We start from the raw sequence: 25,502 nt of genomic DNA, 5'->3' as shown, positions 1-25,502 counted from the left end.
ATGCATTGTTTATACTGAACAGTGCTAGAAGCTCCATGCCTGACATATTGCCAACTATGTTTAAACCACAATAGTAAATTGTGGAACACAACCATTTTAAATTTAGAGTTAAACATTGGTACATCGAAGCTTTTCTACTTTTTTGTAAAAAAAATGCACTATAAAGTAAAGCTTGTGATTTATACAAAGCAAGCCACCAATTTTTTTTCAAATACACTTTATTTACAACCTGCACAGACATGAATGGTAAGGAAAATTTAAAATATTGGACATTTGCATCATTCATTTCTAGCAGTTCAATTCGCAACACTGCCAATTCATATTCTTCATCTTGATGAATTCATAAACTAGGGGTTCAGCAGTGGTGCTTGATGCACTGCTTAATGTGGCATTAGGCATTACAATACCCAGATCAACACTGAATTCCACATAGAAATGATCTTTAGAATAATTTAATAGAAATGGTTAACTTCATTTCACTCTCCTTTAAGTATGCAGTTTCATATCCTATGTTCTGATGGCTCTACAGCTATCTTGTCCAAAATAATGAATTCAAGTATCATTTATTAAAGGGGACACTGTTATTGTTCTTCAAAAAGGAACATTTACATTTGAGCCATTTAAAATGTTTGCAGCTCAGCAGAGTAAATAACTGTTTTAATACATGGATTTCACTATTACAGTCGGTGATGCTAATAAATGTTTACTCATACATTTTGGCCAATTTTGAAAGGTAGATCTCAACTATTGGTGGTTTACAGGGCAACGAGATGATCATCGCAAAGGTCAATGTATACCATATTTCTGCATATTTCAAAAGCAGCACAGGAGAGGTCTATGGGGTCAAACATTAAAGAAATCAGTCAGATGTTTATTTAATATGAAGTCTTTTGAATTTGCATCTCCAAGTTTGTGTTAAACATGCTTTGCTTTCCAGGTTCCTTAATCTTCCAGATCCAAGTCATCTAACTCTTCTTCTAGCTCATCAAGATCTTCTCCAGTAAAGAGATTTTCATCTACAGGGACACCATCAATATGACCATCTTCTAATTCTCCATCTAGTTTACCATCTTCACTTTCATTATCAACTCCTCCCGAGGCCTCATCTAATTTATTTTCTGTAACAAAGGAAACAATTTATCATACAATCTACATGTGTATCTCTGGTGTAAAGATGAGTTTAGTGAACATTTGGATATGCACTAAAAGCGAGAAATTATCAGAATTGGAAGAACTAAATCTTCTGGTCACCTCCATAACGATAGACAATTTCATAATTATTCAAACATTTACAAAATTTGAGTTAGCCAGGCCAAAAGGTCATGGAAAAAAAAACTAAGTGTGTGCACTAGTACAGTACTGCGATATAGCTAAGCAACTGGATATTTGCAGTGAAATTATATTTCTTGTATATTTCTATTAATGCTAATTACATTTAATGACCCTTTATGATTTGCAGAAATGCTCCATATCTAATGTGTTCAGACATTTCCAGTTTTGTGTTGTTTGTTCTCAGTAAAACATTATTTCTGGCTGATCAATGGTATTGCTTCCAAAACAAAGGAAATCTGCCAAAAATATATTTTAAAAAATTAAGTCAATTCAATCCAATCCAATCCAGCTAACCCACTTGTTTCAAAGAATACAGAACCCATACTCAGCATTCATTTTTTTTCCTATTCCTCCATTTAAATCTGACCACTGCTCCAATTAAATTGAGAATTACAGACAGTTATGATATGCAATAAGGTAATAACTGTTTCAGGTGACAAACTGCAATTGGGGAAAGGTGGTTTGTGTAGCAGTGGGTTAAAATACTGTGCACTCACATTTGAGACCTGGCTATGTATCCAACATAAACAGATAGATTGCAGGAACCCTTAAAGCTGACTCAGGGAAATAATGAAATGAGTTGCGGCAGACACCCTAATTTCAAGTTGGTATAGCATCAAACAGCCCACAATTCAGCCAGTAATTTGGTAGTCGTTTTTCATTAGTGCACCACATAATTTATTCAGTAATTTATGTTGCCAGTCTTTTACATTAAGACACATTCATTAAACTGTAAAACCACAAAACTTAAGTTAGCTGAGTTTATGAAATATCAGAGGTGCTGATGTAGCAAGTGGAAAATTCAATGATGCAGCCCAGAGTACTCTAAGGTCAGCAGGCAAAATCCTTTGTTAAGGCAATGTTATGTGAGCTTCCAGCCATTTTTATACTGCTGTTATTTTAGTTTGATTCTATTAGACCTACATCGATGACAGAGACCAAAACAAATGACTGACTCCGCAGTGTTTGGTATAGTTGACCATGTTCACGTTCTACTCCGTGCATACTGTCTGAATGCAGTTAGCACATCTACAGCAATGGTTTATTTTCCTGCGCCTGCACAATCACACCAGGAGTCCAAGGATTAATCCTTGGTCCTCTTCTCCTCATCTACAAACTGCCCCTCTGTGACATCATCCAATGGCAAAGGACAGCTTCCCTATGTATGCTGATGAAGGCAAGCTCTAGCTCGCCACCATTTCTTTCTTCCTTATGTCAAACTCTGTGCTGTCAGATTGCCTGTCTGACATCAATGCATGAATGGGTTAACATTTACTCCAAACGAGCATTGGGAAGACTGACAGCTGAGCTTCAAACCTATATCCTATTCATCACCAAGATGGCTTACTTCTGCTTTAAAATTGTCCACCGCTGCCTCTACCTCAGCCCACTGCTGCTGAAATTCTTCATACTTTTGTCACCTCTGGACTCATTTCTCTAATGTTCTCTTGGCTGGCCTTCTATGTCACCCTTCATAAACTCCAACTAATCCAAAACTCTGCTGCCTATATTCTGTTCCGTTAAGAGATAGGAGCAGGAGACTCGGCCCCTCGAGCCTGCTCCGCCATTCAATGAGATCATGGCTGATCTGATTTTTACCTCAACTCCATTTTCCCACCCTTTCCCCATATATCCTTTGACTCCCTTGCTGATCAAAAATTTGTCTAACTCAGCCTTGAATGTATTCAATGACTCAGCCTCCACAGCTTTTTGGGATAAAGAATTCCAAAGATTCACGACCCTCTGGGAGAAGAAATTCCTCCTCATTTCCGTCTTAAACAGGCGACCCCTTATGAGACTATGCCCCCTAGTTTTAGATTCCCCCAAAAGGAGTAACATCCTCTCAGCATCTACCCTATCGAGTCCACTCAGAATCCTGTATGTTTCAATAAGATCGCTCATTCTTCTAAACTCCAATGAGTATAGACCCAACCTATTCAATCTTTCCTCATAAGACAATCCTTCCATACACGGAATCAACCTAGTGAACCTTCTCTGAACTGCCTCCCGTTCACCCATTACTCCCATCCTCGCTGAACTACTTTGACTCCCAACTTTTACCACACAAATTTAAAATCCTCGCCCTCATTTTCAAATTTGCCCATGGCCTTGCCCTATTCTATTGCTGAAAACTCCTTTGGTTGTATATACCTCCTGCATTCTTCACTCCTCTGGGTCTGCCATTTTGTGCAACCTGTTTTCCTTTCCTCACCACTGGTGGCATTACCGTTAGCCCCACTCTCTGGAACTTCCTTCAACCTCTAGAATTCTCTTTCCACCTGTACAAACCTCTTTAAACCCATTTTTCAGTTACTTCTGCTAGCTCTCTATGGCTTGTTACCCATTCTTTTATCCTTTTCTCCCCCCAAAAGCAACTTGGCATGTTTTTTATGTCAAAGGTGGTACAGTCCCCATTGCTTATTGTGGACACGTTTGTGTGAACGTGATTGCCCAGTATATGCGATGGCCGGTGTAACCAGACGGCAGAGATCCTGGAAGTGGCAGGCAATATGGTACGGGACCAGGCTATCTGCACAATCGTCACCAGCCTTTCAGATTTAAAATCTGTTGAAATAATCTGCAAAGTACATTCGGTCGTGCAGACCTGCAGTGTCTGATCTCTTGCTTCATTTAATCTAAAATCCAATACACCAAGAACCTCCTGGCCAACATCTGGGTTACTTTCCATCGGTTTATATTTATCTGTATAATCTGCACTGCTTCGCAACGTAAATAGAAAACAGAATCCTGACAAGTGCTGTTAATTTCAAGTTCGCTTTTATCACAATTCAATGATTTTTTAAAAAGTACACACACACACACACTTTATTTATGTATGGTTGTTTATAATTTAATCGCCCTGGATCCACCAAAAACAAGGCAGTTTATTAATGATTAATAACAGTGTACTATCCAATTCTAAAGGGAGATTTAATTTATATGGCAAAACCTAATCATTTGAATACAGGCAAATGGCAAAACCACTGTGCCTTGAAGAAACACTTACAGTAATTCAATTTCTGATGTTTAGTATTTGAATTTCAGAAACACCAAGTAGAATGAAATGTAATTAGTGAGTAAACACAGCTGTTTCTGCCCGAAATAAACGGAGCTCTTAAGACGTTATATCTGGCAACTTTGAAATGGATGATAATGCAAATGGGTAATTGTTAGTGCTTTTTGGACGATAAGCAACTGCCGTTTTAAACGGTGAGGACTATATCTAAATGCAAGCACCAGTTGTTGTAAACTGATTCGAGTGTACACTACTGAAACCAGCTCTGAAATCATAAACCTAGTTTTTTCGTGGGTCTGTGAATCTGCTGCTGGACTACAGGAGATTTAGCAGTACTTGGGGAGCCAAAATCACAAATGCCAGTTGTCCAGAATCTAAAACAAAATAGCGCTAGTATAAAAAGAGCATCACATTGAATCTAATCATGCTATAACATAATCCGTTGCCTGGCATCAATATCCCTCAGAGAAAAGTGTGATATTAATTATGGGAAATGTAACACGTGGACCAAGGTGAAATACTCAACCTAATATTTAGTAAGCAGCATGAGGAAACTGAAGTTTAGATCACTTGCACACCAATGATCACATCATTCGATTCAAATTTATGCCACATTATGGAACCTGGGCAGGTGAAACTTGTGGCTAGTCATTCTCCCCAAGTTGGCCCCTGTTGCATGTCCAAGTAAGCCACCTAGTATGCTAACAAAAGTACTATTGAACTCCACTCACCATCTGCATCATTGGGCATTTCTTTGGATAAGGTTGCAGAATGTATTACTCCCATCCGGTCAAATCCAGTAGAAACTGTAATGCCAGTTTTATCTATCTCTATTGGCACAAACCGGGAAATATCAATGTCATTGACCTGTGCTTCCTCTTCAACCTAGAATGAAGACAGTCAGTCAAAAATACATTATGACAGGAAAGCAGCAGCAGCAGCCATTCTGTGTAGCTGGAGTTACCTCTTCGTCGTCTTCTTGAGGATACTGTGTGTCATCTGCTTCTTCATCGTCAGCACTAATCAAATCAGGTCTGAATTCAAAGACTTCACGACCACTCACCTAGTTATGAAAAAATAATTTCTTAATTTCAAGCATTTTTGAACTGAAAGTATAAAAAAAAGCAGCATTTCAATAAGTGATAAAAAGAGCAAATCTACATACGCCAAAAGCTTTGCCAGCATCGAAATCTGCTTTCCTCCTCTCTAGGTCTTGCTGTGCTTTTTCAATTTTCTCATGTCTCTTCCTTTTCTTCCATTCCAAGAAGGTTTCTAGGGTGATTCTTGTTACTTCTGGTCCCAAGGCTGCTCTCTTAATATTTGAAGACAAAATTATAATAAATTTACCATTACTTGTTCAAAAGTTATTTTAATTCAGTGAGTAACAAATGCCTTAAGTATAGTTAAGAATTCAAGACAATTCAAAAGCATTAAACTGTACAAACTCCAATATATAACTGAAGCTATTCTATGGAGTTGCAAAGATCACTTATTGCAGTTCAGCACATACACCTACTAGATTTTTAAAAATCTAGTGTCACCATGTGGTTAGAATGTGCATTGCAAATACTGCTTTGAACAGAAGTAAGTTTACAAAGCTTAAACTGTACAGAAATCGTAGCATTTGTATTTTGTCTTAGTATTTTGTATTAAAACGATAAGTTTTCTGAGTTTGATTAAGCCAAGACCAATTCAATATTCAGTTTGATTCAATGAGAACAGGATCGGCTTCCTACATCTTATACATTTAAGCGTCCCACCACAAATTGAAATCTTAAACGGAATCTTTTTAAAAAACTATCAAAAGTGTTTATTTAAATAAAAAAAATTCTTAATGGGTTGTTGGCAACACTGGCAAGGACATATTTATTGCCCATCCCTAGTTGCCTTGAGAAGGTGGTGGTGGACCGCTGCAGTCTTGTGCTGATGGTGCTCCCAGGATGGTCTTAGATGGAGAATTCCAGGATCTTGAACCAGTGACAACGAAGAAATAGCAATAAATGTCCAAGTCAGAATGCTTTGTGATTAGAGGGGAACTTGGAGGTGATGGTGTTCCCATGATATTGCTGTTCTTGTTCCCAGTAGTACAGGCCCTGGGGGAGATGCTGTCAAAGTAACTTTGGACAGTTGCTACAGTAGATAGTACATATGCAGCCACAGTGCATCAGCAGTTGAGGGGGGTACATATAGAGTCTGCTGGCAGCAGTGTCAAACAAACTTTGTCCTGGATGGTGTTGAGCTTGTTGAGTGTTATTCTGGCCGCACCCATGAAGGTGAATGGCATCACACTCTTAACTTGAGCCTTGTACATGGTGGGAGGATCTGATGGACCAGAAGGCGAGCCACTCATAGCAAAGTAACCAGCCTCTATCCTATTTATGTAGCCACTCTGTCAATGGCGACCCCCAAGATGTTGATGGTGGAACATGCGACAATGGTGGTACCACTGAAGGTTAGGGAGAGTCTTTGGACTTATTATACCAGATGGTCATTACTTGGCATTTACAAGGCATGAATGTTATCAGCCATTGGTCAGTCCAAGTCTTTTGCTGTAGGCCAGCATGGCTGCTTCATTATTGGAAGAGTTGTGAAAGAAGCTGAACACTGGAATCATCAAACAGCCCCACTCCTGACCTTATGATGGAAGGAAGATTATTGATGAAGCAGTTGAAAATGGTTGGACACTGGCCTGAGGAACTCCTGCAGCAAACTGATGTCTTGGGGATGCAAGATGGGCCTCTGACAACCCACGGCAAAGTACTTTATGAAGTCGATTGACATTTTAAATATTAAAAATACATACACAAGGAGGAAGTTCAATTAAAATCCCCACTTCTAGCAGGGCCATAAACAATGTTTCTCATGCAGAATGGGGAAGACTGCACAAAGACCTAGATACTGTGAAAATAAGATGCCAATATAGGATAAGGCTCCCATATACCAGACCCATTTGGTATAATGCTATTGGGTCTTGGCTCCAAAATCTTTATTATTTTGTATGTTACCACAATATGAACACTTAAAAAAAGCAACCATAAGAACAAAACATACAGAACAAAAAGTACCAACACTGATACCTCCACAGATCAAAATTGAAAGAAAACATCCAAAAAAGTTAAAAGTATTTTGCCATTTAGCCCAAAAAGTTAATGGCGAGATTATGTATCAAATAATGTTTTTTCTTTACCTCCTTTTCAATTAAATCTTCTAATGAAATTTCTTCTTTTATTTCTTTCTTCTGGTCTTTCTTCAGTACAAAGCCTGGTGGCAAGGCATGACGGTACATACAAGTGTCTCCTCCTCCAGGACAAACCCAGAACCAGCCATATTTGTTATTCTCTATGGCTTCAAGGAAATGTCTGCATACCTAACGAGGCAAATCAAAGCTCAAATCACACCTTTCTATACAATTTAACTCAATGTAGACCTCCACACTAACCTTTATTTAAACTGTAGCTATAACAAAGTAGATGATTTTTTTTTCCCCAATTAATTTTAAGTTGGATACAAAAACCTGTAGACATTTAAAATGTCTTTGCTCTCGTTAAGCATGGGTATGCTCTGCCTCCGTTGGAATGAAACTGACTCAACCTGTAGAGGTAGTGGAAGGGAGACTGATTGAGAAAAATAAAAGCAAATTATTCATGTTTGGTGGAGACACTCACCTTTACGCTTTAGTATTGACAACCCTCAATAAATTAAATCAGTTCTTTCTCTCCTCCCCAAGGGATTGATTCCTTGTTGAAGTATGATTGCCACTGGTCATCCTCCAATACCTTGCAAAAGTAGTCATTTTAATATGCGAGCCTCGGCAGAAAGTGTTTGCAGCCCATGCAATCTTGGAGTGACACAGCCGAGCCTATGACTGGACCTGTCCCCAGATGCATATACATACACAAACACATTTACAGAGGGAGTCACTGGACAGCAATCGGGAGCAGGAACACTGGCCAATAGTCCTCTCCCAAATTAGGAACGCTGATGACCAATGTAACACACATTTACAACCGTCTGACTGAGATCAGCTAACATAGCATTGACCAGAGGTTGAACCTGTGACTTTCCTGGTCTGTGGAGTTCAGCTAATCACTGAACAATCAAGGAACCACAAAGCAAACATTCACTAAATATCTCCCCTCTTCCACAGGGAGTTTCTGATCTCTGGTGTGATAGGGAGAAAAAAAAATTGTGGAGACATTGGGTGTTGGCCTAGCAGAAGTTGCCTACCCTGAGTTAGAGGATGCTTATTTGGCATTGAAATAGAACAAAATGTTCAATTTTCTACACAAAGTTAACAAGCTTAATAGTGTTAAAGTCTACTTACTATTACGGTTTTCTTCTGTTCTGCATCACCATGTTTTTGTTGCACTACTTCTTCCAGTTTTTTCTCATCCCAATTATCCATCGTGTCTGAGATGAAACAGAAAGTTTCTCTAATTGAGATCAAATATTAGCAAAAAGCTTTTTTAAAAAAGAAAATCAACCCACCATTTAAATGCATCTAATTAGCATTGAGAACTATAAATGTTTAATCATATATTTTAATTTTTGTTTAAATTAGAATATTACAAAAAATAGAAAGGGCATATTTAAAACTTTCAACTGTTAAGGCCAAGTAATTTTAGTACTGAAATTGAAGCAGCTCATAAGTACAATTTTAAATGGTGACAGAGCACTGTACAAAACTTGATTTCAGAAAATGCATATCAAAACACTTTCTCAGCAATCCTATACAACAAGGTCCAAGAACCAAACAGTAAGTCACCTGAGACAAAAAAAGCCCTCCAAAGTCATACATAGCCTGCTACTGCTGTAAGATGCTGCTCAATATGGATAATTCAGTACAAGTTGCTCAATAGGATTTCAAATATTAATATAATAGTACCTTCGTAAAAGGTACTTCTAATTATTTTGTTAATTATGAGGAAGTGCTAGAAGAAAACACTTCCTGATTTTGCAAACTAGGCAAGCTTTGTGTAAATTGCCTTATTGCTGTAACAGGAAAATTATTAGTGTTGGAGATTTTTGTATAAAAAGTTGCCCTTTTTAATTATATCCTTACCAAGCTTTGGGGGAGGTGACGAAAGAGAACAAAAGGGGAGAAATTCTTTACAGAACATAGTGTATATGCTAATCATGACACTTCAGCCAACATTTCTCCCTCAACCAACAGCACCAAAAAGATTAACTGCTGTTTATGGCACGTTGCTGTGCACAAAATGTCTACTACATTTGCCTACATAACAGCAGCAACTGCACTTTAAAATAATTCACTAAGCCTGAACTTGCTCCGACCAGCATGGCAAGGCCGTCCACACATCCTGCGGACAAACACTACGAGAAAACTTACATCATGGCTCCCTTTTCAATTTTTAAAAAGTTCAGCGCTGTGATTTCAGCGCAGGTTCATTCGGAACCAATACAGACTGTGGGAATGGAAACCACGCCCACAGAATCTGTCAAGAGAAGTCACGCCCACAAGCAGACAAGTACAAATCATTCATTTAAAGTAAACTTCTGTATGTTAGTTTAAATAAAAATTTAACATATTATCAAAAGCCAAGCAAATGATTTAATGTAATGTAATAAGTTAAAAAAAATTAAATTTTAAAATTTTTTTAATGATCAAAAAATATTGAGTATTATGACTTTCCACATTTTAAAAATTTATTTTTTTGCTGTTTCAGTCATTAACAGTCATCGCGCTTTTAAAAAGTAGTGTAGGACTGGTATTTTCCAGCATACCTTTTGGTGGCATAAGTATCTTTGATCCAGCTGGGCTGATGGCTAAGTTTACGAATGTTTAATGATTTTAGCGTAGGTGGCCCTTTAATTTGGACCTGTCAAACCGCCGAACCAATGGGAGCACGTTCGCGATTTCCTGATTTTAGTGCACGCGAATTCGTGAACTTGCTCCCTGTCTTCGCCAGCGGTTGATGAATGGCATCCTCTGGTGAGTCATTTCTGGGCCATTGTATCAAGGTATAGAGCTATGCAGAGGATAACTTTTTTTTGAAGAATGAGAATTGCCAGAGATATAAAGTATCCTTAAAAATCTGATACAATATGCTTGAAACTGGCCTAACAGAGGCAACTTCTTGCTTGGGATAGCCTTTATTTCTTAAGAGGGAAAAAAACTGTCCTTGCCACCTGGTAATGCACAATACAGCATACTTCATAAGATAGTTTTGCTTGAAGGTGGCCCTTCAGTCCACTGCATCATGCCCTTCCAAAATACCAACCCTAACATACTACAGTATCTAATTATTTCTAATAAACCTAGCCCAGTGTCTTATCCTCAACTTGTTAATAAGCTGCTGTTGGTTTGGTGAAGCTTCATCTGAAGAAGATTTGTCGAGTAGATTTTGTCTAATAATAGTTACAGTTCACTCTTAATTCAAAGTTGCTTCATTCAAATTATCTGATAATTAAGTTTTTGAGCAAAAAGCACCTCAGGTTGTTTTATTTAAATGATTTAATTTGTATTACTGTGGATAATTTGAATTTTTGAGAAAAAGCGACTTTAAATCAACAGAATAGACTGTACTGGCATCATCCTTAACAGGACATACATTCCACTTCATAAAGATAATATGGGAATTTCTTGAGTCAGTGTAAATCTAATCCCCATTCTCAACTGGAAGATTGGATAGAGTTAAGTATGTTAAGCATGTTCATGGCCAAAAACATGAAGCACATTGGCTCGAATGCTAAAATACAGCAGACCCAGATTAAAACATTTTCCACAATATTTAAAATTGAATCTGAGGTTCATCATAAGAGACGTGCGACGAGAGAAAAACTAGAAAGGGCAAACGCATTGCATCCCATTACTTCGGCTGTGAAGAAAGCCGTTCTTTCACAAATCTTTTGTTCTTAAAACGCAAGTCTGACTTTCATTTGAACTTTTAGTCGAATTCACATTATGCAGTCATTAGAGTAGGAAGGCTTCACTTCTGCATGAAAAGTCTTCCTCACTTAGTTTCAACATCTGTTACCCGACAGAGACTGATTGACATTTCAAGCTGGAACTGAACTGCATCCAGCACATATTCTGCTGGAATGCTCAAGTGCTTCACACCAAGAATGGCATTTAATGAATGAAGTGAAATATATTGGGGGAGGGGTGCAATGGGGAAAAAGAAGAGAAATTTAACAAAAAAGGCACCAAATGGACGTAGTACTTAAAGTGCATGCCATGTGCGAAATTGAAAATGGAGAGCATGAGTAGCAAATGAAGTGGCTGGCTACGGGCAATGCCCACAATGTAATTCCTCGTTTCCATATTTGTGATTGTGTGGTCAAATGATGCTAATTTGTAAAACTTGCTTGTAGTCAACTTTATATAGACCAGTCTTTGCTCTTTTGGCAATGGAAAAGCCGAAGAGGAGAAAGATTTTTCATTACTTTATACAACTATAACCACAGTATTATCACATGTGGATATTAGCCCCAACAATTCTTGTTGCTAGTCTGTCAATGGGCATGCAGGCACAGAGTGTACAATGACCAATTGTAGGATTGTAGAGCATAAGGGTTATCCTAATGAACCTATTTTCTAGACTTAAGAAAAAAAGCCAGAGGACAAGTTGTTTTTTAAAAATATTACTTGATCCATTCAGACATGGAGATTAGGCTGTTTGTTGCTGAACTGAAAGCCTATATAAAAATTGCTGTATATATTTATACACCAAATAAGTCTTACATAGAAACAGGAACAGAAAATAGATTCAGAGGGTAGATGAGAACTCTTCACAAAGGTGTAATAAATAGATTCAAATTACTCAGCATAATGTTTGGCCCAAAAATGCATTCCTGAATTATGTTTAGTTAAATTACAGCCATGTATACAACGGTCTCACTAGAAATTATTTTTTTTTTTACAAGGTACAAAAGGGAATCGAATGAGTCAAGTTTAAATGAAAGATACTGTAACAAACTTAAATTAAGATCTGTGCTTTGCAAACGTACCCTTTTCAAGGTCTTCATCTCTGGCATCAACATACATACTGCGCTTTTCACTCTTTCTTTCCAGGGTCAGGTCATGTGAAAACTTGCATTTGTCACCCTTGGTACACTGACCTTGTTTGAAAAAAGCACAGACCACAGATTTGGGATCTGCTCCTAGAAGGAAAAGCAAATACAAGTCACAATTTGCAGTCATAATTTCTACCCTCACTTGCTGTTTATAAAAAGATATTTAAAAAAAGTCTATAGCACAGAAACAGGCCATTTGGCCCAACTGGTCTATGCCAGCATTTATGCTCCACATGAGCCTCTTCCTACCTATCTTCATCTAACCCTATCAGCGTACCCTTCTATTCCTTTCTCCCTCAAGCTTATCTAGCTTTCCCTTAAATGCATCTATGCTATTTGCCTCAACTGCTCCTTGTGAGATAGCGCGTTCCACATCCTTACCACTCTTTGGGTAGAGGTTTCTCCTGAATTTGCTGTTGGATTTATTAGTGACTATCTTATATTAATGACCTCTAGTTTTGGACTCCCCTACAAGTGGAAACATTTTATCTAACCTTTTTATTATCTTAAAGACCGCTATCAAGTCACCCCTCAGTCTTTTTTCTAGAGAAAAGAGCCCCAGCCGGTTCAGCCTTTCCTGATAATTATATCCTCCCAGTTCTGGTATCATCCTTGTGAATCTTTTTTGAACCCTCCCCAATTCCTCTATTCCTTTTTATAATATGGAGACCAGAACTGTGCACAGTACTCCAAGGTTCTATACAAGTTTAACATAATTTCTGTGCTTTTCAATTCTATCCCTCTAGAAATGAACCCCAGTACTCGGGTGGCCTTTTTTATGGCCTTATTAACCTGCGTCGCTACTTTGCGATGTGTACCTGTACCCCTAGATCCCTTTGCTCCTCTACCCCATTTAGATTCTTATTATCCAAGCAATATGTGGCCTCCTTATTCTTCCTACCAAAATGCACGTCACACTTATTTATTTTGAAATTCATTTGCCAATTACACGCCAATTCTGCAAGTTTATTAGCGTCGTCTTACATTTTGATGCATTCTTCCTTTGTATTAACTATACCCACCAATTAAATGTCATTCACAAATTTTGAAATTCCAATTCCCGTGTCCAAATCATTAATGTAAATTGTGAACAGCAGTCCCAGCACAGATCCTTGTGGAACAACAGTTCCCACCTTTTTCCAGTCTGAGTAGCTACCCGTAACCCCCTAATCTCTGTTTTCTGTTTTGCAGCCAGCTTGCTATCCATTCTGCTACCTGTACTGGCTGAATATGCTCTGACCTTAGTCATGAGTCTACAATGAAGTACCTTATTGAAGGCCTTTTGAAAGTCCAAACAGATTATATCTACTATATTACCCTGGTTCATTCTTTCTGTTATTTCTTCAAAGAATTCAATAAGGTTGGTCAAGCATGACTTTCCCTTCTGAAATCTGTGCTGACTACTATTATTTTTGTTTTATAGGAACAGGAGCAGGCCATTCAGCCCCTCGTGCCTGCTCCGCCATTTGATAAGATCATGGCTGATCTGTGATCTAACTCCATATACCTGCCTTTGGCCCATATCCCTGAATACCTTTGGTTGCCAAAAAGCTATCTATCTCAGATTTAAATTTAGCAATTGAGCTAGTATCAATTGCCATTTGCGGAAGAGAGTTCCAAACTTCTACCACCCTTTTTGTGTAGAAATGTTTTCTAATCTCACTCCTGAAAGATCTGGCTCTAATTTTTAGACTGTGCCCCCTACTCCTAAAATCCCCAACCAGCTGTTTTTCTATTTGAGTAAGGATTCCATTATCTTTCCTACCACCGACATTAAGCTAACTGGTCTATAGTTCCCCAGACTTGTTTCATCTCCCTTTCTAAACATAGGAATCATATTAGCTGCCTGCCAGTCCTCTGGCACTGCTCCCTTTTCTAATCAATTTTTATATATATGTAATAGTGCCTCTGCTATCTCTTCCCTAACTTCTTTCAATATGCACGGATGCATTCCGTAGGGACCAGGATTTTTATCCTATCTAAATTTGATTAGTTTATCAATTATCTCCCCCCTTTCTATCTTAATTGTCTTTATATCTTTTTTGGTCTCTTCTAATATCATGCCCATTTTGTCGGTCTCCCTGGTAAATACTGAAGCAAAGTAACTATTCAATATTTCTGCAATTACCTGTGAATTTATCTTGTGTATCCCTTAATGGCCCTATCCATATCCTGATTTTTCATTTGTAATTTATGTGTCTGTAGAATACTTGACTATTTCTTTTTATATTCTTTGATAATTTAATTTCATAGTTCCTCTTTGCCTTCTCAATGTTTTTTTTGGCTTCTTTCCTAATCTCTTCGTATTCATTTTTGTCATCCTTTCCTTTATTGTCTATGTATTTAGTGTATGCTTTTCTCTTTAGTTTCAATTTTACCCATATCTCTTTATTCATCATGGTGTTTTATTATTGATTAGTTTGTTCTTGTTTTTTTTTAAAAAAAGGAATATATTTCTCTTGAATTCTATTGATCACCGTTTTAAGTATTTCCCACTTCTGTTCTCTCAGTCTGTCAATTTTTTTTGCCAGTTTACCTTCCCTCGTTCCATTCTCATCCCCCTCAAAATTAGCTTTTTTTCAAATCTATTACTTTGGTCTTTGTCTTACTTATGTCTTTCCCAATCATTATTTTAAACCTCATTATGTCATGATCGCTATTGCCTAGATGTTCCCCAACGCTTACTTCTCTTATCTGCTCTGGTTCATTTCCCATTACTAGATCTGATGTGGAGATGCCGGTGATGGACTGGGGTTGACAATTGTAAACAATTTTACAACACCAAGTTATAGTCCAACAATTTTATTTGAAATTCACAAGCTTTCGGAGGCTTCCTCCTTCCTCAGGTGAATGTGGAAATGAAATCCTCGAACCCTTCGCATTTATAAATCACAGAACAATACCTGGTGATTACAGATAGTCTTTCCAACTGCCCGTTGCCAAGGCAATCACAGTGTGCAGATAGAGAGGTGTCACCTACAAGGCCACCGCATATACAAACAACCAAAAAAAAAAGAAGCAGAAACATAGAAACATCCGGAAGGGAGAGAAAGACAGCAAATGACCCGTTATATTAAAAACAGATAACATTTGTTCGCTGGTGGGGTTACGTGTAGCGTGACATGAACCCAAGATCCCGGTTGAGGCCGTCCTCATGGGTGCGGAACTTGGCTATCAATTTCTGCTTGACGATGTTGCGTTGTCGTGTGTCTCGAAGGCTGCCTTGGAGTATGCTTACCCGAAGGTCGGTGGCTGAATGTCCTTGACTGCTGAAGTGTTCCCCGACTGGGAGGGAACCCTCCTGTCTGGCAACGGAACCCTGTGTGAGAACTTCTCTGGATACATCGAGGGCACCCTGAAACCCATCGTACAGGGAACCCCCAGCTTCTGTCGCGACACTACAGACTTCCTACAAAAACTCAGTACCCACGGACCAGCTGAACCAGGAACACTTCTCACCACGATGGACGTCTCGGCACTCTACACCAGTATCCCCCACGATGACGGCATCGCTGCGACAGCATCAATACTCAACACCAACAACAGCCAATCTCCAGACGCCATCCTACAACTCATCCGCTTCATCCTGGATCACAATGTCTTCACCTTCGATAACCAGTTCTTTACCCAAACACACGGAACAGCCATGGGGACCAAATTCGCACCCCAAAAGCCAACATTTTCATGCACAAGTTCGAGCAGGACTTCTTCACTGCACAGGACCTCCAACCAACGCTGTACACCAGATACATCGACAACATTTTCTTTCTATGGACCCACGGCGAGGAATCACTAAAGAGACTACACGATAACATCAACAAGTTCCATCCCATCATCAAGCTCACCATGGACTACTCCTCAGAATCAGTTTCTTTCTTGGACACACGAATCTCCATCAAAGACAGGCACCTCAGCACCTCACTCTATCGCAAGCCCACGGACAACCTCACGATGCTCCACTTTTCCAGCTTCCACCCTAACCACGTCAAAGAGGCCATCCCCTATGGACAGGTCCTGCGAATACACAGGGTCTGCTCAGACGAGGAGGAACGCGATGGACACCTACAGACGCTGAAAGACGCCCTAGTAAGAACGGGATATGACGCTCGACTCATCGATCGACAGTTCCGACGGGCCACAGCGAAAAATCGCATAGACCTCCTCAGAAGACAAACACGGGATGCAACTAACAGAGTACCCTTTGTCGTCCAGTACTTCCCCGGAGCGGAGAAACTACGCCATGTTCTCCGCAGCCTTCAACATGTCATCAATGACGACGAACACCTCGCTATGGCCATCCCCACACCTCCACTACTCGCCTTTAAACAGCCACCCAACCTCAAACAGACCATCGTTCACAGCAAATTACCCAGCTTTCAGGAGAACAGCGTCCACGACACCACACAACCCTGCCACGGTAACCTCTGCAAGACATGCCAGATCATCGACACAGATGCCACCATCACACGAGAGGACACCACCCACCAGGTGCATGGTTCATACTCCTGTGACTCGGCCAACGTTGTCTACCTCATACGTTGCAGGAAAGGATGCCCCAGAGCATGGTACAATGGCGAGACCATGCAGAAGCTGCGACGACGGATGAACGGACACCGCGCAACAATCGCCAGACAGGAGGGTTCCCTCCCAGTCGGGGAACACTTCAGCAGTCAAGGACATTCAGTCACCGACCTTCGGGTAAGCATACTCCAAGGCGGCCTTCGAGACACACGACAACGCAAAATCGTCGAGCAGAAATTGATAGCCAAGTTCCACACCCATGAGGACGGCCTCAACCGGGATCTTGGGTTCATGTCACGCTACACGTAACCCCACCAGCGAACAAATGTTATCTGTTTTTAATATAACGGGTCATTTGCTGTCTTTCTCTTCCTTCCGGACGTTTCTATGTTTCTGCCTCTCTCTCTCTTTTTTTTTTGGTTGTTTGTATATTCGGTGGCCTTGTAGGTAACACCTCTGTCTGCACACTGTGATTGCTTTGGCAACGGGCAGTTGGAAAGACTATCTGTAATCACCAGGTATTGTTCTGTGATTTATAAATGCGAAGGGTTCGAGGATTTCATTTCCACATTCACCTGAGGAAGGAGGAAGCCTCCGAAAGCTTGTGAATTTCAAATAAAATTGTTGGACTATAACTTGGTGTTGTAAAATTGTTTACATTACTAGATCTAGCAGTGATCCCTCTCCTGTTGGGTTTCTCACATACTGAGTAAGAAAGGAGTCCTGTACACACTGTAAAAACCCCTTTCCCTACCTCTTCTTGCCAGTTTATTTGGGGTAATTGAAATCTCCCATTATGATTATTCCATGTTTTTTATTGATTTCAAAGACTTACCTATGTTTTTCTTCCTCCACTTCCCTTCCACTATTAGGTGCTCTGTGGAATATACCTATTAACGTGATCGATGCCTTCTTATCCTTTGTCTTAATCCATATGGATTCTGTTTCTATCTTATAGAGTCATAGAGTTATACGGCACGGATAGAGGCCCTGCGGCCCATCGTGTCCGCGCCGGCCATCAAGCCCTGTCTACTCTAATCCCATATTCCAGCATTTGGTCCGTAGCCTTGTATGCTATGGCATTTCAAGTGCTCATCCAAATGCTTCTTGAATGTCGTGAGGGTTCCTGCCTCCACAACCCTTTCAGGCAGTGGGTTCCAGACTCCAACCACCCTCTGGGTGAAAAAGTTCTTTCTCAAATCCCCTCTAAACCTCCCGCCTTTTACCTTGAATCTATGTCCCCTTGTTATAGAACCCTCAACGAAGGGAAAAAGCTCCTTAGTATCCATCCTATCTGTGCCCCTCATAATTTTGTACACCTCAATCATGTCCCCCCTCAGCCTCCTCTGCTCCAAGGAAAACAAACCCAATCTTCCCAGTCTCTCTTCATAGCTGAAGCGCTCCAGCCCTGGTAACATCCTGGTGAATCTCCTCTGTACCCTCTCCAAAGCGATCACATCCTTCCTGTAGTGTGGCGACCAGAACTGCACACAGTACTCCAGCTGTGGCCTAACCAGTGTTTTATACAGCTCCATCATAACCTCCTTGCTCTTATATTCTATGCCTCGGCTAATAAAGGCAAGTATCCCATATGCCGCCTTTACCACCTTATCTACCTGTTCCGCCGCCTTCAGGGATCTGTGAACTTGCACACCAAGATCCCTCTGACCCTCTGTTATTACTGATGTCCTTTTTTGTATTGTCATTATGTTGTCTCTAATTAGTACAGTTACCCCACCTCCCTTCTTCCTTCCCAAAAAAGTTATATCCTGCAATATTGAACTGCCAGTCCTGTTCTTTATGTAGCCATGTTTCAGTTTTCCCTACTATACCTGGTTCCTCGCTATGAGTTATTGCCTCCAGTTCCCCCGTTTTGTTTCTGATACTGTGCACATTGCTGTAGAGGCAATTTAATTCCCCCTCACTTTAAAGGAAGTTGGATAAATACTTGAAAAAAAAAACAGGGCTACAGGGAAAGAGCAGGGGAGCGGGACTCGCTGGATTGCTCTCGCAGAGAGCCAACATGGGCTCGATGGGCCGAAAGGCCTCTTCCTGTGCTGTAACCATTCTATGATTCTATTCTACAACAGTGATTTTGTATTTATGTTCTATAACTGTATTTGTTCCCTGACTGTTTATTTTACCCTTATTCCTTACCTTGGTCTGACCATTACTCTCATCTATTTCTTTTACCTTCAGACTTCTGTTATTTTGACCAGATCCCTCCCCCCATCTTACTAGTTTAAAGTCCTATCCACAGTCCTATTTATCCTTTCCACTAGGACACTGGTCCATTCCAGTTCCAGTGGAGCCCGTCACAGCAGTACAGCTCCTTCCTGTCCCAATACTGGTGCTAGTGTCCCATGAAATGGAACCCCTCCTTCCCACACCAGTCTTCAGCCACGCATTCACCTTCCTGATCTGTCTATCCTTATGCAAATTAGCACAAGATTACCACCCGTCCTATTTTTTAAATTTAGTTCCTAACTTCTGATATTCTCTTAGTGGGACCTCCTCCCTTTTCTTCCCTAAGTCACTGGTCCCAACATGGACCACAACAACTGGATCTTCCCCCTCCCTTTCCAAGTCCCTCTTCAGTTGCTCAGAGATATCCTTTACCCTTGCACAAGGTAGGCAACACACCCTTCTGGACATTTAGTCGTGACTGCAGAGGACGCTATCCATTCCCCAAATTATCAAATCCCCTACGAATATCCCTTCTAGTCTGCTCCTCCCCCACCTTGGACTGCCTCCTGCTCCATGGTGCCATGGTTAGCATTCTGGTTGTCCATCCTGCAGCCAACATCCTTATCCTCACAGACAGCAAAAGTACATTGTACCTGCTGGATAGGACCAGTGTCTGCGGGACCTTCTTCTCTACCTCCCCTTGGTTCCCTCTTTTCTGTCCATTATATAAATGTTGGTATCACATCATCGGTAATGACATTGGTGATTTGAGACCAAACACAAAGACACCTTTGAAAGTTCACAAAGTTCAATTATAGCTGAAAATTTCACGCACTTTACATCAGAATAAAAGATACCAGGAAGGAAGTTAAAAGCTGTGGATTATGCAATAAGCCTGATCTTTGCTTTGGCTAAGAGTAGGTTACAACTTAAAGGGGGAATAAAGTCAGGCGGTGGGGGGAGAGAAGAAGGGGAGTACCTTTTGTTCAAAGTACGCCTCCTACCTTTTCAAAGAAAAAATACTGTACATCAGAAATTTCTAACTCCAAGGAAGTGTCAATTTTAGCACTGGCATGGGGATCCTCAAGTAGGAACTCACTCCCTCTTAGGCTGCTCTAATAATAAGACTCCAGAGTGACTCCACTGCAAACAAGAGGTGCAACTTTGAACCAACCTGAGGGCTGCTCCATAACGGCCAACCCCTGGAAACCACACAAGAGGGAAAAACTGATCTTGCTAGGCTATGCCAGTATTGAGAGATTCCACACAAGGGTCTCCACGGCTGTGATAAAATTGATACATTATTTTGTTGGTTAGAATAAATTTATATAAAATATCCCATTAAGGATAGGAACAATTTATACTCTCTTCACATATAAAATATATTTTATTCAACTGCTTGAATTTTTGATTTACAAACAAAATAATACCCTAAATACAAAAGGTTAATTTAAGGTAGCATCAAGAATGTCCACTTAAAACTTAACATCTAACACAATACAGGGGTCAGTACTATTTTAGAATGTAGACTGATCCTTTATAACTACTGAAATGGGGTACGGTAGCATAGTGGTTATGTTACTGGACTAGTAATCCAGAGGCCTGGACTAATAATCCGGAGTCATGAGTTCAAATCCCGCTACGGCAGCTGGGGAATTTAAATACTAGTATCAGTAATGGTGGCCATGAAACTACTGGATTGTCGTAAAAACCCATCTGGTTCACTAATGTCCTTTAGGGGAGGAAACCTGCCGTCCTTACCCGGTCTGGCCTATATGTGACTCCAGACCCACAGCAATGTGGTTGATTCTTAATTGCCCTCTGAAATGGCCTAGCAAGCCACTCAGTTGTAAAATCTCGCTAAAAAAAAGTCGTAAGAATAAAACCGGACAGACCACCCGGCACCGGACACGACAACGGCAAACCAAGCCCAGTCGACCCTGCAAAGTCCTCCTCACTAACATCTGGGGACTTTTGCCAAAATTGGGAGAGCTGTCCCACAGACTAGTCAGGCAACAGCCTGAGATAGCCATACTCACCGAATCATACCTTTTAGCCAACGTCCCAGACTCGTCCATCACCATCCCTGGGTATGTCCTGTCCCACCGGCAGGACAGACCCACCAGAGGTGGTGGTACAGTGATATACAGTCAGGAGGGAGTGGCCCTGGGAGTCCTCAACATTGACTCTGGACCCCATGAAATCTCATGGCATCAGGTCAAACATGGGCAAGGAAACCTCCTGCTGATTACCACCTACCGTCCTCCCTCAGCTGATGAATCAGTCCTCCTCCATGTTGAGCACCACTTGGAGGAAGCACTGAGGGTAGCAAGGGCACAAAATGTACTCTGGGTGGGGGACTTCAATGTCCATCACCAAGAGTGGCTCGGTAGCACCACTACTGACCGAGCTGGCCGAGTCCTGAAGGACATAGCTGCCAGACTGGGCCTGCGGCAGGTGGTGAGCGAACCAACACGAGGGAAAAACTTACTTGACCTTGTCCTCACCAATCCACCTGTCGCAAATGCATCTGTCCATGGTAACAGTGACCACCACACAGTCCTCGTGGAGACGAAACCCCGTCTTCGCACTGAGGACACCATCCAACGTGCTGTGTGACATTACCACCGTGCTAAATGGGATAGATTCAGAACAGATCTAGCAGCTCAAAACTGGGCATCCATGAGGCGCTGTGGGCCATCAGCAGCAGAATTGTATTCCAGCACAATCTGTAACCTCATGGCCCGGCATATTCCTCACTCTACCATTACCAATAAGCCAGGGGATCAACCCTGGTTCAATGAGGAGTGTAGAAGAGCATGCCAGGAGCAGGACCAGGCGTACCTAAAAATGAGGTGCCAACCTGGTGAAGCTACAACACAGGACTACATGCATGCTAAACAGTGGAAGCAACATGCTATAGACAGAGCTAAGCGATTCCACAACCAACAGATCAGATCAAAGCTCTGCAGTCTTGCCACATCCCGTCATGAATGGTGGTGGACAATTAAACAACTAACGGGAGGAGGAGGCTCTACAAACATCCCCATCCTCAATGATGGCGGAGTCCAGCACGTGAGTGCAAAAGACAAGGCTGAAGCGTTTGCAACCATCTTCAGCCAGAAGTGCCGAGTGGATGATCCATCTCGGCCTCCTCCCGATATCCCCACGATCACAGAAGCCAGTTTTCAGCCAATTCGATTCACTCCATGTGATATCAAGAAGCGGCTGAGTGCACTGGATACAGCAAAGGCTATGGGCCCCGACAACTTCCCAGCTGTAGTGCTGAAGACTTGTGCTCCAGAACTAGCTGCGCCTCTAGCCAAGCTGTTCCAGTACAGCTACAACACTGGCATCTACCAGACAATATGGAAAATTGCCCAGGTATGTCCTGCCACAAAAAGCAGGACAAATCCAATCCGGCCAATTACCGCCCCATCAGTCTACTCTCAATCATCAGCAAAGTGATGGAAGGTGTTGTCGACAGCGCTATCAAGCGGCACTTACTCACCAATAACCTGCTCACCGATGCTCAGTTTGGGTTCCGCCAGGACCACTCGGCTCCAGACCTCATTACAGCCTTGGTCCAAACATGGACAAAAGAGCTGAATTCCAGAGGTGAGGCGAGAGTAACTGCCCTTGACATCAAAGCAGCATTTGACCGAGTGTGGCACCAAGGAGCCCTAGTAAAATTGAAGTCAATGGGAATCAGGGGGAAAACTCTCCAGTGGCTGGAGTCATACCTAGCACAAAGGAAGATGGTAGTGGTTGATGGAGGTCAATCATCTCAGCCCCAGGGCATTGCTGCAGGAGTTCCTCATGGCAGTGTCCTAGGCCCAACCATCTTCAGCTGCTTCATCAATGACCTTCCCTCCATCATGAGGTCAGAAATGGGGATGTTTGCACAGTGTTCAGTTCCATTCGCAACCCCTCAAATAATGAAGCAGTCCGAGCCCGCATGCAGCAAGATCTGGACAACATCCAGGCTTGGGCTGATAAGTGGCAAGTAACATTCGTGCCAGACAAGTGCCAGGCAATGACCATCTCCAACAAGAGAGAGTCTAACCACCTCCCCATGACATTCAACGGCATTACCATCACCGAATCCCCCACCATCAACATCCTGGGGGTCAGCATCGACCAGAAACTTAACAGGACCAGCCATATAAATACTGTGGCTACAAGAGCAGGTCAGAGGCTGGGTATTCTGTGGCGAGTGACTCACCTCCTGACTCCCCAAAGCCTTTCCACCATCTACAAGGCACAAGTCAGGAGTGTGATGGAATACTCTCCACTTGCTTGGATGAATGCAGTTCCAACAACACTCAAGTAGCTCAACACCATCCAGGACAAAGCAGCCCGCTTGATTGGCACCCCATCCACCACCCTAAACATTCACTCCCTTCACCACCGGCGCACAGTGGCTGCAGTGTGTACCATCCACAGGATGCACTGCAGCAACTCGCCAAGGCTTCTTCGATAGCACCTCCCAAACCCGCGATCTCTACCACCTAGAAGGACAAGAGCAGCAGGCACATGGGAACACCACCACCTGCACGTTCCCCTCCAAGTCACACACCATTCCGACTTGGAAATACATCGCCGTCCCTTCATCGTCGCTGGGTCAAAATCTTGGAATTCCCTTCCTAACAGCACTGTGGGAGAACCGTCACCACACGGTTCAAGAAGGCGGCTCACCACCACCTTCTCAAGGGCAATTAGGGATGGGCAATAAATGCCGGCCTCGCCAGCGATGCCCACATCCCATGAACGAATAAAAAAAAACCCTGAAAAGGTACCTGGCCCAGATTAACAAGTCAATTTCAGACAGTCAAATAAAAGTCTGTTCTTCTCCCCCTCCCATCTGATTTCCAATTCTCTATGTAATACTTTTTCTTTTCAAATCTTTCCCTGTGTTTACTTATCTTCATCAAAAAGGTTTATGTCTGGCAATGATTGCTGTAGTTCCAAATTCAGGTCACTGAAATATTAGTTATTTGCTGCCTCTGTCCAGAAACAAAGCAGTAAATTATAGATTTGCACAGTCCCAGGCAGTGCTAGACCATGCAAAGGAAGATACATATCAATGTAAGACACACATCAATGTATAAATGGGTTACAATGCCAGCTAGTGGCAAGAATCCAGTGCTACAACAGAACTTAGCAAGAAAATTTAAAGAATGTTTTTGTTGCAGTTAAAATTATAGTTCTCTATCTTGTCATTACATTAGGGAATTGTCCAGAATTCTCAGCATTATCACAAACATACGGTACATGTTTTTCTTTAGGGTAGGGCTGGAATTTGAAGGGGGGCTGGGCAGGGGATGCCGGATGTTGGTAACATCCTTTGTATTCTTGAAGTTAATAATGTAGTCAATGCCACCAGCTGATTTCTGAAACACATCTCTCTCCCTACCAAAGTCTCTGCAGGTCTATGAAGAACTGAAGAATCAGAGAGACTGATATGGTGCACTATTCCTGCTGGCCCAATATCTTGCGATGCTGTGTTGTAGTTGCTGCTGAAATAGGAGAAAAAAAAACAATGTGGGAGACAGACAGTGGAAGATAGTGTAATAAATTGGGAAAGATTTTGGGCAAAGCTAAAGGCCAGATCGAAGAGGGGAGGGAAAGACGGGCGGAAGCTGATGGGTAGATGTAGAGAGACAGTGACAACATGATGTATAAAAGAGTTCAGGCAATGTCACTTAAGGGGAGAAAGAAAATATGAGTATTCCTTTTGCATACTATTTTTGCTCACAATATGCTTTTGAAGAAAAGGAGCAAGTAAAAACTGTACTCTGTATGTTGTGAGATAATGTTGATAATTACAGATCATTAGGACATCACTGATCTCTTGTCTATTCCTAAGAAAATAATTCCACAATACTTGTGCTGAGGCTGTTGGAACAATGAGACATATAGCAGGTAAACTATTTACTATGTCAGATGTCTGCCAGGCTGTGCAGTCTTGAACATAGGCAGAATCAATGTTTAGACATGACTATTTTATGCACCCTGAGTAGTTGGCACTAATTTTAGTGAAGCGCTATTGTACAGTGGTGGTAAAATGAAGGGTATTGAATCATTTTGAGGCAATGGTATTTTAATCATCTCTTGCAGTGTTTATCCATGCCATCATTTGTCAATGTCCTTTTAGATTAAATTTCAGTAGTCTAAGAGTTGACAAACAGTAATAAAAAACTAGTTACCTTTGCTGACCTTCTGAGCAACTACTACAGGTTTAAAAAGTTCATTCAGCTCTTGGAGCTCTTTCTTTTTATCATCTTTCTTAGATTTCTTTTCTTCACCAAAAGGTGCCTAAAGAAAAAAAAAATTCTTAATAAGCAAACAGTGCACACCAACATTGCTTGGAAGCAGTATAGTTTATATCAATTTCCTGCTCCATCTG

General features: G+C 41.3%; 1 protein-coding gene across 1 annotated transcript in view; it reads right to left on the bottom strand.

The window, feature by feature from the left end:
• Positions 1-200: 200 nt before the first annotated feature.
• The window catches only part of zc3h15 (zinc finger CCCH-type containing 15), a 34,937-nt gene continuing 9,635 nt past the window's right edge, over positions 201-25,502 (bottom strand). The window contains exons 3-10 of the mRNA XM_067987695.1: positions 25,303-25,411; positions 12,320-12,472; positions 8,673-8,758; positions 7,536-7,715; positions 5,514-5,660; positions 5,313-5,411; positions 5,080-5,233; positions 201-1,118 (exon numbers count right to left, since the gene is read on the bottom strand). Of these exons, the coding sequence (XP_067843796.1) occupies positions 943-1,118; positions 5,080-5,233; positions 5,313-5,411; positions 5,514-5,660; positions 7,536-7,715; positions 8,673-8,758; positions 12,320-12,472; positions 25,303-25,411 (1,104 nt within the window). The 3' untranslated portion in view covers positions 201-942. The remainder of the gene's footprint in view (positions 1,119-5,079; positions 5,234-5,312; positions 5,412-5,513; positions 5,661-7,535; positions 7,716-8,672; positions 8,759-12,319; positions 12,473-25,302; positions 25,412-25,502) is intronic.

This window comes from Heptranchias perlo, chromosome 7 (assembly GCF_035084215.1).
Source record: "Heptranchias perlo isolate sHepPer1 chromosome 7, sHepPer1.hap1, whole genome shotgun sequence".
NCBI classification, from domain to species: Eukaryota; Metazoa; Chordata; class Chondrichthyes; order Hexanchiformes; family Hexanchidae; genus Heptranchias; species Heptranchias perlo.
Note: the sequence above shows the minus strand (reverse complement) of the source record. Positions and strands in the feature narration are given on the sequence as shown.